The sequence below is a fragment of the Myotis nattereri genome, assembly GCF_964212035.1.
Source record: "Myotis nattereri genome assembly, chromosome: 19".
Classification (NCBI taxonomy): Eukaryota; Metazoa; Chordata; class Mammalia; order Chiroptera; family Vespertilionidae; genus Myotis; species Myotis nattereri.
The window spans coordinates 14,972,214-14,986,198 of NC_138095.1; the positions used below are offsets into that span (position 1 = coordinate 14,972,214).

A 13,985-nucleotide genomic window follows, 5' to 3' on the forward strand; every position below is an offset into this window, starting at 1 on the left:
CTTTAAAAACATTCCAGTCCTGTCTGGTGTGGCTCAGTTGGTTGGGTGTTATCTCATGTATGGGAAGGTTGCTGGTTTGATTTCTGGTCAGGGCACATGCCTGGGTTGTGGGCTCTATCCCCTGTAGGAGGCATGCAGGAGGCAGCCAATCAATGGTTTGCCCTCCCATCAATGTTTCTTTCTCTCTCCCTCTCCCCTTCCCTTTCCTTTCCTCTCTCTTTAAAAACCAATTTTAAGATCTTTAAAAAAAAACACCCCCTAGTGTTCAGGCAGGTTTGTAAATAAGCTCATATTTACAAATGTAAGGGGTGAATATCATTTTCCAGGACCTCGAGGATGCCAAGATTTTGCTTCTTTTTTCTGCCCAGTTAAGATGCAGCTAGCCTGGCCCTACCCTAGGTCTCCACCCCTGACATTCTCCATTCCATTCCTTTGCTGATAGAACTTGGCTACCTCCCAGCACAGACCCAGAGCAGGAAGAAAGGGTAGGAAAGAAAAGGGTCTGCTCCAATACATACATTGCCCTTAGTTACCCAGACAGGGTAAGCTGGCATGGAGGCGGGCCAAGCCACAAGGCTGAGAACCAGCCAGAGTTTGAATAAGCAGGTGAAGTATTCGCTGATGGTAATGGCTCATTCTTTTGCTTCTGGCTAGTAAAATGTGTGTTGGTTGAATCCCAAGGCACACCTCTTGTATTCATTTTACTGATTTTGTGTCTTTCTAACATAGTTGGACAGTTGGGGTGTGGGGGGGAATCTGGGACAACTTTTATGTTTGAAATCCCCCAATATCCTTACCCAATGAGGAACACTGATGAAACCAAACAAGAGATCATTGAAAAGTCATCATGAGGTTTAGGGTGAGTGCAGGGAGGGACCTCCTTCCCTATTAAACTCACCTTCCAAGTTTGCTTCAGCTTCAAATACCATCATTCTGGCCACATCCTGGGAGAATGGTTGGCTGGGGTGATGGATGAGAGGAGCTGAACCTTGAAGCAGACACATAGGTGAGATTCGGGCTTTCAGGGTTATTGGACGTCAGCACTGGGCAGACATGTTCTGTAAACGGGGGGACTGAGCCCTCAGAAGGGCCCTGACTTTCCAGTTCCCAGACCCATTGTCTTTGCCCTGGTGCCCACGCTGCGTTTGTGCTCTGGGTGTGGGTTATCGGTAATAACTATGTATTGAATAACCAGTTTCTGAACCTCTGTGACTCACGGAGCACCTTGCAGCTGGGACCTTGGACGAGGCACTTGAGTGTCTGAGCCCTAGCTTCTTATTTGTGCCTCAGGAAGTTGGAATATGTGGTTTTTAAAAAAAAAATCTTTATTGCTGTCCCTCTTTTTTCCCCCCATAGCCCTCCTCCATCCGGTTCCCGCCCCACCCCCCTTTCCTCTGAGAATCATCAGTCTGTTCCATTTCCATGCCTCTGATTCTATTTTATTCACCAGTTTATTCTGTTCATTCGATTTCTTTTTCATTTATTTTGATTTTTACATTCAATTGTTGATAGGTATGTATTTGTTGCCATTTTGTTAATATTTTTTATCTTTTTCTTTTTCTTCTTTTTCCTCTTCTTAAAGAATACCCTTCAACATTTCATATAATACTGGTTTGGTGGTAATGAACTCCTTTAGCTTTTTCTTGTCTGTGAAGCTTTTTATCTGACCTTCAATTCTAAATGATAGTTTTTCTGGGTAATCTTGGTTGTAGGTTCTTGTTATTCATCACTTTCAATATTTCTTGCCACTCTTCTGGCCTGCATAGTTTCTGTTGAGAAATCAGATGACAGTCTTATGGGCACTCTCTTGTAGGTAACTAACTGCTTTTTTGCTTGCTGCTTTTAAGATTCTCTCTTTGTCTTTAGCCCTTGGCATTTTAATTATGATGTGTCTTACTGTGGTCCTCTTTGGTTTTGGATATAGGTTTTCTATATCTTGCTCTCTCTTCTTCTGGCACCCTATAATTCGGATGTTGGTACACTTGAAGTTGTCCCAGAGGCTCCTTACACTATCTTCATATTTTTGGATTCTTTTTTTTTTTTGCTCTTCTAGTTGGGTGTTTTTTGCTTCCTCATATTTCAAATCATTGATTTGATTCTTAGAATCCTCTACTCTACTGTTGAATCCCTGTATATTATTCTTTATTTCAGTCAGTGTATGCTTAATCTCAGACTGGTCCTTTTCCATTTTTTTTGGAGGTTTCTAGAAGATTCTTGAGTAACCTTATAACCATGGTTTTGAACTCTATATCCAGTAGTTTGCTTTCTTCCATTTCTTTCATTTGTGACATGTTTCTTTGTCTCTGCATTTTGGCTGCTTCTCTGTGTTTGTTTCTATGTATTGGGTAGAGCTGCTTTGTCTCCTTGAGTTGGTAGAGTGGCCTTGTGTAATAGGTGTCCTATAGGGCCCAGTGACTCAGCCTCCCCAGTCACCTGAGGTGGACACTCTAGGTGCACCCTTTTGTGGGCTGTGAGCATGGTCTTGTTGTAGTTGAGACTTGATTGCTGTTGGTGTCACTGGGGGGAATTGACCTCCAGGCCAATTGGCTGTGGGGACCAGCTGCAACTACAGTGGGAGAGTTGCTGTGCAAGAGACACCCCTATGGATCAGGACTTGCTTTGATGAGGCTTTGGTACTCACTGAATCTGCCCCTGAGGTGTCGCTTATGGATGTGTAGAGTTGTAATCTGGTATGATCTGACACTGACCACTGAGTACACTGGCTCTTGGGTCTCCAGGGAGGTGCAAAGTCAGCCACTGCCTGGGGCCACCTTCTCTTTGTATCAGGTTTGGAAGTGTCTAGATGAGGCCCAGCTGTGAAGCAAGGTAGGCTGGTGCTGGTGCTGGGTCTTGGGCCTTTTATTGATACAACGGGGGCTCCCTGACCCAGCTGCAACTTGTTTTGAGAGATTTTAGCCTGAGCAGGGACAGGCCATTTATATGCGAAAGTTGCTGCTCACAGCTTGGGTGGGGTTATAAATTGGATGGGGTGGGGTCTCTGGGAATCACCAGGGCGGAGCAAACAGAAACGACTGCCAGTCAGCTCTACAACCAGGGAGGTCCCAGCATTGGAACAATGATCCCTGCGAGCACGTCTGTCTGGGAGTAAGCTGCCCCCCAGTTCCTGCCCAGATGCCAGGCAATCCAGTTCCTCCTGGTATGTGTCTGTGTCCCCCAAAGCCTCACCCTGGTGCCACCTTTTAAGAGGAACAGCTGGGTCTCCAGCAGCCTCTGTGTCACTGAGCCCCAGTCCGCACTGGTTTTTACAGCCCTTAGTTCTTACTGCCTGTAGGAACTTCTTTTCCCAGCTCTGGGACCCTGGGCTGGGGGTCTGGTGTGGGGCTGGGCATCCTTGCTCCTCCAGCCTCAGAGACGATCTCCCTCCTGATTAAAAAAGCAGCACACGTGGGTGCCGGACCAGCCTGTTCCGCATCCCCACACCTCCTACTGGTCTCAGTGTGCTTTCTTCTTGCCTTCTCTAGTTGTAGGACTTCCATTCAGCCAGCTTTCCAGTGGTTCTGGATGATGGTTGTTCTGTATTTTAATTGTAATTTTGATGTGGTTGTGGGAGGCGGTGAGTACAGGCATTTACCTACACCGCCATCTTCCTTGTCTGTAGAAATACAGTGGGACCTTGACTTACGAGTGTCCCGACTAACGAGTGTTTTGAGATACCAGCTGTCTCTGGGCTGATTTTTTGCATTGAGTTGATAGAGTAATTTGAGTTAACGAGCTCCTTAACGAGCTCAGTCTGGGAACGAATTAAACTCATAAGTCAAGGCCCCACTGTATGTGACTTTTAAGGGCCCTTCCAGAGTCTAAGCTTCTGCAGGTCAGACTCGGTGTTAGACTTGAACTGCATCCGAGGGAAGGCCAAGAGTTCTGCTCAAACCGTACACCTCCCTGGCTGGCAGGTGCTCACAGAGTCCCAGAAAGGGGAAGGTCGGGCAAGAGCTGCCCTCCCCTCCAAGGTCACAGCAGAGGTGAGCCAAGAATAGAAGCGAGGCCTCCGACAGAGGCCCTGCCAAGCCTGGTGGGTGGGGGTGGGGGAGTGACTCCAGTTCCCCAAGTGCGGCTTCTCTGGGCCTGGCACGCAGGGTGGACGCGCAGCTCTGAAGGCGATGCCCGGGGGTGGGGGGCTCATGGGCTGACTCGTGAGACTCAAACATCAGTGCTGACCACCCCTTCCTGAGAGGCTCTGGATTTCCTGGTGCCGGCGTCTGGGAAGCAACCCCTGGGCCTTCCGTACTCCGCCTGGGTCTGTTGCTGCAGGCAGGCAGTTACTGGCTAAGGTTTCCTCCAAGCGCGTGTCTCTCCCCCTCCACGCTCTACCAGCGGTTCTCAACCTGTGGGTCGCGAACAATGAAAACACATCCTGCATATCAGATATTTCACTACGATTCATAACAGTAGCAAAATTACAGTGATGAAGTAGCAACGAAAATAATTTTATGGTTGGGGGTCACCACAACATAAAGAACTCTATTAAAGGGTCGCGGCATTAGGAAGGTTGAGAACCACTGCCAGACTGTCCCTGGAGGCTGGATGCCCAAGCTTCTGTCAGTCCTAAAACAAAAGCTAGGAAGCTGGGGTCTTTTTTTTTCTCCCCAATTTGGTCTTTTTTTTCTTGAGGGTTTACCTGAGTCCTTGCAGCATATGCCTTAGGAATCCAGCTGTGAGCAGGGAATCCAGCTGCTGGCAGCTGGTGGGCATCTGGTTCTGTAACCGGACAATCAAGGGGTCTGGGCTGCCTGTCACTACTTGAGCCAATTAAGCAGAGATGGGGTTGAATCATATATGAGTGTTTATTCCAATGATGCCGGCAGCATGGGAGAGCAGCAGGTCATCCACAAAAATCTGCTCTGCAGCCCCCATAAGCCAGCTGCTTATTTTGGGGAGAAGGACAAAGATTACAGGTTACAGGCATGGGAAAGTAGGCACGGGAGAGTCATGCAGGCTGGGGGTTGGGGGAGGTGGCAGAGGCGGGCACCTCTCCCTGGGACCAGATTACAGGCAGTAGGGGCTGGGGTTGTAAAGAGCAGGTGCCTCCAGGACTCCGACTGTTTCAGCCACAAAGTTGTAAATCTTTCCATAGTGACGGGCAGTTCTCGGGACAGGAGGATGGACTGCATTCCGGTGTTAGCCCCCATGTCCCAGGGCATATAACTCCCAGCCAGGTTAGAATGTGCTTTCTCTAGTCAGAACAGAACCATCATGGTTAACAGAGCATGATTAATATTTCTTATTTTATTTCTTATAACTAATAGCTAGTCCCCAATATTACATTTCTGCCCCTAACAGTTCAAGCCCTGTTTTCAGATGAGGAGCTGTGGTCGGAGGAGCTGAGAGACCGAGACAGGTCTTCATGGCTCCTTCCACCACACCTCGTTTGCTGCCTGTCTCACCTTCTCCAAATAAAGCCTGGCGACCCCACCTCTCACACACCCAACTTCTTCCTCACAAACTCCCCCAGAGCCCAGCCACCAGGCAGGGAGGGCTCGCTGCCCCTGTGCAGCCTGCAGCCCAGTCTCCTTCCCCTTCGGCTGCAGTCCCTCAAGAAGTCTGAGCCCTTCCTTGCTCAGCTGGTAAGTGGCAATGAGGGGAGCAGGGAGCCAGGAAAAAAATGCTCTTTTTAGCTGCTTTGCCTCCTGCAGAAGCCAACTGCCAGAAGCATCCACTGGGAACATGAGGCTGGCAGGGTGACGACGTGGGGGAAAGGGACCCTGCTTGCAGTGGGAGTCTGTGGGGCTGAGGAAGAGGAAGGAACCCATGAAATGTGCATAGGGTTGAGGCTCCTAAGAGATGCCCTTAGGAGATGGGTAGTGAAGGGGCTAGGGTGGCTATTTTTTATTATTATCTAACAAGTAGCTCCTAGCAGCCAGGCACTGAACTCGGTGCTAAGGATACAAAGGTAAAAGTGCAGAGGCCGCTTTGTTTGTGGACGTGGTGTAGAAAGTGCTGGGATTTAGGTGCTCATGGAGGTGTGGGGAGGGGCATGTGGAGCCGACCCAGTGTGAAGGATGACTGGTGCCTCAAAGCTGCTTCCCACCCCCGGTGCACATTAGAGCCATGTGGGAGCTTTTACAACCCAAACCCGGGCCACACCCCTGAGCAAGCAGATCAGAATCTCTGGGGCTGGAACCCAGGCATCAGTGGTGGACACGCCAAAGGGAGGCCAAGTGGAGAATGCGAGTTCATGGTCATTTATGTCTTAGGTTTGCAGGGGAATGGGATGGCTAACTGGGTGACTTGTTGGTTGGTTGGTTGGTTGGTTTTTAATATTGAGCCTTCTTATTCACTCTTTCTAGAATCCCTGAGAATTACCTTTCCAATTTGGGTGTGGGTGGGAACAGGAAGGAGGGGAGGAAGGAGGGGGAGGGGAGAGGAGGAATTGGGCTGTGGCATCTAAGCTCTTAGCAACATTGTCATGAACCACACCTCCCTTACTGCCAGGACCTCCTGCAGAATTCTCCCAATTCCATGTCCGGAGTCTCCAATAACCCCCAGGGGATTGTGGTCCCAGCCTCAGCGCTCCAGCAGAGCAGCATCGCCATGACAACTGTCAACTCACAAGTGGTGTCAGGTTGGTGCAGGGGACTGTGGGGACACCCCTGGGAAGAGAAAAAGTGGCCCCAAGGGGACCACAGGGGTGAGGGGCAGGGCAATGCACAAGTGCCCCTGGAAATGGGAGAGGGGCTCCCCGCTGAGTTTCTTAGCTAGAGTTCTGTAATGTATAGTTGGTTACCACCAAGACTCCATTGTATGGTTTGGAACAAAATTTGGGTCAAAGTCTCATGAGCCCCTCAGAGACCAAGCAAGGCTATCGTCCTTTCCCCAACACGTGTCCCATCCTGCCCCTTTCCACAGGGGCTGAGTACCTCCAGAGCAGAAAGTGCCCCCATGAGAGGGGACACAAAAACTGGTTGTCTCCTCAGGTGGAGCCTTATACCAGCCAGTTACCATGGTAACCTCCCAGGGTCAGGTGGTCACCCAAGCAATCCCCCAGGGAGCCATCCAGATCCAGAACACACAGGTGAGTGTGTGTCCCAGTGTGTGCACGTTTGCATGGGTGTGGGGGAGGGCGACCAAGGTCACTTACATCTGGTAGGCACCTCACACAAGTTACTCATTTACTCCCCATTATTCTCCTAAGAGGTAATATCACCCCCACTTTCCAGTTAAGAAGCTGGGTGCTGGAGAGGTTTTATCACCTCCTGGGATTTTGCTGCCTCCGGGTTGCATCAAAGGCTCCTGTTTCTGGTCTCCACTTGGAGCCGCCCTGGAGCTCAGTGAGCAGAGGGGCTGGGGTGACCTTTCTGAGCCTTAGAGTTCTTATCCACCCAGCAGGTACTCACAGTCCTACAACCTACAGGCTGCTGTGAGGGCTCACCATGGTAACAGACAGGAAGTCACTTGGAAAACTGTAAACTCCTCCAGAAAGGCTAACTATTGGATGGTTTATGGTTTCCTCTGTCTCTTCTCTCCCCACTTTGCCACATCCCCTCTCCCTCCTTCTCCATTCTGTGAGGTGAAGGGAAAGGTGACCTCCCAGGGCCCTAGAGTGAATTGGGAAGGGGGCTGGCAGCAAGAACCTGCCATCATCACCATGGCAACAGGTCCCTAGCTGCCAGGCTGCCAGGCTGCTGATGCTGACTTTTTCTCCACGTGCCCTGAAGGTTAACCTTGACCTCACTTCCCTCCTGGACAATGAGGATAAGAAGTCCAAGAACAAGCGAGGAGTCTTGCCCAAGCACGCCACCAATATCATGCGTTCTTGGCTCTTCCAGCATCTCATGGTGAGTGTGTGTGCACTGACGGGTGTGTGGGTGCAGCGGCACCCCCAGGTCCACCGAGGGCGTGGCCTCAGAGAGAGGCTCTCTGATTGGGTATCGTCTTCCAGACCCAGGTCAGAGGGAGGCTCCCGCAGGAACTCAAGCTAAGAGACTATCCCTAGTGCTTGCTGCTGCTGCCTCAGAAACAGGCTGAGAGGGTGTGGGACAGACATATTCTGACTTAAGTACTGGGAGTGATCGGAACTGTTTTGTGAACAGAGTGAGATTCTGTGGGGCCGGGGCTGAGCTTCCTGGTCCAGAGCCCTCCTCCCAGGCAGCACGCTCACTCTGCCCTTCTCTTAAGGGGCAAATGTTCATTCTCTGCTCTTCTGGATCCCGGAGTCCCCACCGCCGGGGAAGCTGAGGTGTGTGTCCCCCTCCTGCTTGGAGCCCCGGCTGAGGCACAGTGCAGGGGGGCTGTGGTTGAGCCCATGGGCTCTGGATGGGCACAGGCTGAAGTCCCGGCTTCCTCGCGTGTCCAGCTCAGCTCTGTGATACAGAGCAAAGGCTTTCATAAGCCTCACGGCCACTTTCGTGAAATGGAGACAGAGCCTTGGGTTTAACTGTGTGTGTGTAAAGTGCCCACTGTGTGCACCGAGGTGGAGCTGTGTGCTTGCGGGGCTCGTTGTAATAGGGGCTTCGGTTGACTGTCAGGAATTACTTCAATGACTTTAGTCCCTAACGCCATCCCAGAGCTGTCGATACAAAGACCAGTGACTGTCTGGGCTGAGTGTGAGAGTGTGTGTGTGTGTGTGTGTGTGTGTGTGTCTGTGTGGGTCCAGGGTGGAGTCTGTGAACATGGATGGGCTCCCAGCAGTCTGGAAGTGTGACCTGCCAGGACATAGACACACAGATACAGGACAAACAGCAAAGTTGGGACTAGAATTATAGACATAATTTGGCCTGTGAAGTGTGGGAAGAACCAGGAGTAAGGAAGCTCTTTCTCAATCAAATGGAATCAATCCTTCCATCAAGGCACAGTTCTTCATTGAAATGGGAGGGCCTCCAAAGCCATGAGCCTGGGCCTGGCTCTCAGATGCAGGGCTCCAAGGACCTGCCTCAGAAGTGGGTGTGCATCCCAGGGCCAAGAAAACTGCCCTGGGGGCTCACTGTGGGGCTGGGGCTTGGCATCTCCTTATACATCCCCTTCCCCCTGCTCCAGGGACGTGGGGCCCCCAGACGTTTGCTGAGGGAATACAGTCTGAAAACACCCCCAGGGAACAAATAGAAACCTACTTTGGAGAGAAGGGGGTGGACAGCTGAGAATTAAGGTGAGAAGAGGTTGGAACGATGACCAGGGCCAGGGCCAGCCCAGGTCTCCCGGGAGCAGCCCTGACAGGAGCTGGAGCTCACGGCGATGGTGGGGCACAAGGTCGGCCTGCCCTGGTGTCGCGCTGCCAGAGGCTGTCTGCAGCCTTGTGCTGTGGGAGGTAGGACTGCATGGCCCAGGGTGTGGTAGAAGCTCCCGGGCCAAACCTGAGCTCAGATCTAGGTCTCAGCTCTTGCTGTCACCTGGCCACGCCCACCTCTGTGCAGGTGATGATGAAGCAATGGAAGCATTGCTGAGACCCTAGCCACTGTGGTGCTTAATGATGTCAGTTCCCCTTCTCTCCTTCCTCGCCTCCCATCCCCATGCATTTTGAAGACTGATGTGAACATACCTACAAACTCACTTCTGAGGGGGAGAAAAGGCAGGTATAGGAGGGAGAGGAGACTGCAATGCAGATTTCCCTGCACAGAGCCCATGCATCCAGGCCAGCACCCCTCGGGGACTTCCATCACCCACTGTGGGCACCTCCTCAGCCACCTGCCACTCCCCGTGTGCAGCTCATGAGACTGGAGGGCCATCTTCTGAGTCCCTCCTGGCTGGGCCTCCCCTCTGACCGCAGTCCATGTCCTACCCTCTCAGCCCTCCCTGCTGAGCTTCCTCTTTAGTTCACAGTCTTTTCTTTCCACTTCCACCAGATGGGACAGCAGAGGAAGGTCAAGGTGGAAAGGGAGAGGGTGCTGTGCGCACAAAGCAGAAGGGAGGAGGAACCAGGGGGGCTCCCCCAAAGGGACCTGGGACAGTGGGAGGACTTGTTGAAAAACATGAGTAAGCTTTTTCTGCCCGCACCCTCCCACACCCTGGACCCTCTCCAGCGCAGAGTGCACACAAGCGCAGGTGCTATTAATAAAGCACTTAACCCTGGCAGAGTCCTCCCCCGTTAATGCCTCCTCGCAGCAGCCATCGGCAGAGGACAAGGGAGTGACCCCTGGGCCTTGTGGAGGAGGGGAGGAGTCCAGCCTGTGGGGACATGGCCGAACACAGCTGGCCTCCCAGGCCGAGGCTGGCCCACGGATCAGCCTGGCCACCCAGACGCAGCTGGGCCCGCATCCCAACAGCAGCTCAGGAGAGGGGCTGTGAGGTGCTTGGTATTGGGGCACAGTGCAGAGAAGACAGGCTGTGCAGCCAGGCAGCCAGGGTGTGAACTGAGGCTTTCCCACTAGCTGTGCCGTCGCTCTGGGTCTATTTCTCTGAAAAAGGAAGATGATCCCCTTTTCTATGGCTATGAACGTTAAATGAGATAACATACATTTACGTGCAGTGCCTGACACAGTCACGCTTAAGAAATGGTAGTTCCCTCTCAACTTGCTAGAACAGTAAACAAGTTTTTGAAGCGAAGGCCCCACATTTTGCGAATCAATTAGAGTCAGGTGGCTGACCCGAGTCTGATGTGTAACACCTGCTGAGTTCACCGTCCGGTAACGCTGAGAATAGACAGACAATGCCGCTGCTTGCCTGTCCTGTGTGGACGTGTGCGTCAGTCTGCGCGTCCTAGGTCTCTGCCTCGGTAGTAAATGCTGCAGAGCAGGGAGTGGACATTACTCCTCTTCTGCGGCCCGAAGGCGCTGACTCCCACGGTGTCCTGCTCGCAGAAGGGCTTGGGGAGATCTAGGTTCCACAGTCAGCTCGTTCTTTCTTCTCAGTGTGCAGGGGGCGCTGTGCGTTTGCGAGGGCGGGGATGTCCTGAAGCTGCCCCCAAGCTCATCTGATCACTAAGTCTGTTTTCACTGTTGCTTTGGAGAGCAACCCTGAGACTGGTTGTGGGGAGATGCAGCTCCGTTTTAGGAAAGAGGGTAGAAAAGGTGCGAAAAGGGCAAAAAATCAATATAGGGATGTTCTCATTCTAGTGCAGTGGGGACCACAAATATGTCGACTGGTTCACTGGAAATGCTGGTTAAAGAAACAAACAACCCACTGAAAAGACACATTTTTACTTTAGTTTAAAATATATACATTTATTTATTTTAAAAGACATACATATATTTTATATGGAACCAAGATCTTTTTCTAATGAAAATTTGTCATTTTACTTGCATGAACCTCTCCTGTAATATAACATCTATAAATTCCATCTTTATTTAAAATGGAATAAGAATTCTGACATTTGGGAAGTAGTCTAGCTGCCGGATCTTCCTAGATTTTTATTGTGTATTCCAGTTTCTTAACATCTGCCTCGCTGCACCTTACTGTGTGGTGTTTCTAATCGAATTTGAGTCATGAGTCTTTCCAGAGCACTCCATTTAGGGTTTTTTGGGTGTGTGTGTGTGTACGTGTGTGTGTGGTGGTGTTTTTTCTTAGTAACAGTAACTCTTTCTTTTTGCACTCATGTTTCATTGATTTGCAGAATGGTTGATTACATTGCATGGTTACACCAGCACATGTAACGGGCACACACCAATTTCGTACAAACGCCGCTGACTTCCTGATAAGCAGATAAATTCGCCAATGAACATCCTGCAAAGCAGCCTGTGTATCTCGAGCATGCAGGGCAGCGTGGGGCGCGGTTCTGCTGGTTTGCAGCAGACATGGGGGGGGGGGGGCTTGTACAACCTGAAATGCGGCTAACGGAGATCAGGTCTCAGAATCTCTGTAGCAAATGCTGGTTCCCTGCTGTCTTCTTTCTCGGGCGGAAGTCAGTTCTCTCTGACCTGTGTCGTCCTGTTGTGGCCACTGGTCCGTGGCATTAGCAGCTACGGAAATGTATTCCGATGATAGGATGCTCCTGGGACGGAGACTACGCCCTGGCCTTTTTGCTGTTAGGATGGTGTCATCCATTAGCTGCCGCGCTGCTGGTCCCTGAAGCACCCAGTGATATTTCTTGCTATTGCGTTTTGGCTGGAAGAGGCTAGACTCCTGCTGGAAGCAGTGGCTCCCTAGAAAGCCAGAGCGGGTGAGAAACCGGCAGAGGGCCCGCTTGGGGGGGGGGGGGGCACGGGGGGGAAGGCTGCACTTCCTCCCCAGCTCTGGCCTGTCCCCCACCCCGGATCCCAGCTTCCCCCTGCCCTGCCAGGTGATTCTGCTCATTTCCACCCAAAATATGGCTGTTTTCTGGGTTGTAGCCCACCCCCCCGCCCAGCACATGAGCAGCTTTACAGAATGTTCTGTGTGGGAAGAGGGGGAATCCAGCCCCAGCAGGCCCCCCACCATAGAAGGAGCCACCTGGCATTGGCCACCGCAATGCGCCAGGCCTCTGCTAGCATCTTCACGCATCGTCTCAGGACCCCCAGCCCCGCAGGAGGTGGGCACTGCCATTATCCACATTTTACAAATAATGAAACTAGTCTCAAGGAAGGCACCACATGCCCCATGGCCCCGCAGGATTTGAACCCAGGTCTGTGTAACTCGAGGCTCTGCTTTCTTGCCCACTGGGCTGTACAGCTTCCACAGTGACCCAGGAACCCACGGTATCTCTGAGCTCCCAGCAGGTGAAGCAAGGGGACCCCAGCTTTCAGCTGAGGCACAGAGCCTGGTCTGGGAGAGGCGTGGGGTTTTATATGCCCCGCCCTAGTGCCAGATCCCCAGAGGCTGCCCTGTAGTCCCTTCCTGTCTTCTCCCTTCCCATCCATCACATTCGCAAGCCTGGTCAGCACCCGGCCAGGGCCACAGTCTACTCTGCTGGCTGCCGTCCACCCCCATATCTTGTGGGGGGAGGCTCTTCATTGGCCGCGCTGAGCCGAGGCCTGGCCCAGGCCCCCCTGAGCCCTCTGTCATCACGAGAGCCAAAGGCAGGAAAAGCGCCAGGCGGCTTCCCTGTGTGATTCTTTTATTGAAATATAATTCACACACCATAAAACCCACACTCTTACACTGCACCCTTCAGAGCTTTGTGGTATATTTACAGACTTGTGTCATCATCGCCACTATCTATTCCAGAATATTTCCTCGTCCCTGGGAGAAATCGGTACCGTTAGCATCACTCCCCAGCCCCAGAAGTGCACTTTCTGTCTCTATGGACTGGCCTATTTCGGATATTCCGCATGAATGGAATCATATAATCGGGGGGTTTTGTGATGGTTCTGTCCCTTGACATAACGTTTTCACGGCTCACCCGTCTTGTGATACGTATCAGTGCTTCATCCCATGTTATAGCTGACCCGTGCGCTATAGCTTGAATGGACCACGGCTGGTTCATCCACCCTTCAGCTGATGGACAGTGGCTCGTTCCTACTTTCTGGCTTCTGAGTAACGCTGCTATGAGCACTCAGAGGCTGCCCAGGATTCTGAGCCCGTCCCAGTCTTAGAGACTGACAGACTCCCAGCTCCCTCGCCCACAGCGCCAGAGCCCCACGAGCTGGGCTCACCCCTTGAGGGGAAACGGGGCTGCTGCATGCCCAGTACAGCCCGGGCCCTGCACGCGGGCTCCCGGTCACGGAGGTGTGAGGAGGTGAAATCTAGCAGCTGCCTCTGCACCGTGGTGTTGCCTTCGATCATTCGGCAGACAGGCCTCACGTGTCTGCCACCGTCACTGTGCCTCGCCTAAGTTCTAAGGGAGTTACACCTTCATCTCCGTCGGAGACCCGGTTACAGCATCCATCCGGTAGGAGGAGAGGACCTGGTACCCGGAGGCAGGATCTGGAGTTGAGTTTCACTGCCCCATCCACCTGCCAGGGGACCTGGGCCTCAGTCTCCTCTGCTGTAAAATGGGTCTCAGCCTGCAGCTCACAGCGCTGTTGTGAAGATAGAATGAGATGCGGTAGGAAAGCCTCTCTCCAGATGCCCACACAGCCACTGCTGCAGCTGCCTCCAGTCTCACTGCGGGTCCCCTTCATCAGCCCTGCCTTGGAAAATGCAGAGGGAAACCCTGACACTTCTAGAGAATCTGGGAA

At 52.1% G+C, this 13,985-nt stretch overlaps 1 protein-coding gene across 2 annotated transcripts in view; it reads left to right on the plus strand.

Annotated features, from left to right (window-relative positions):
- PKNOX2 (PBX/knotted 1 homeobox 2) overlaps positions 1-13,985 on the plus strand; it is a 231,400-nt gene that overhangs the window by 205,576 nt on the left and 11,839 nt on the right. The window contains exons 7-9 of one of the 2 annotated variants that reach the window (XM_081114134.1): positions 6,454-6,583; positions 6,936-7,033; positions 7,677-7,796. The exons of the other annotated variant lie outside the window; for it this stretch is intronic. Coding sequence (XP_080970260.1) covers positions 6,454-6,583; positions 6,936-7,033; positions 7,677-7,796 — 348 coding nt within the window. The remainder of the gene's footprint in view (positions 1-6,453; positions 6,584-6,935; positions 7,034-7,676; positions 7,797-13,985) is intronic. 2 annotated transcript variants of the gene reach the window in all.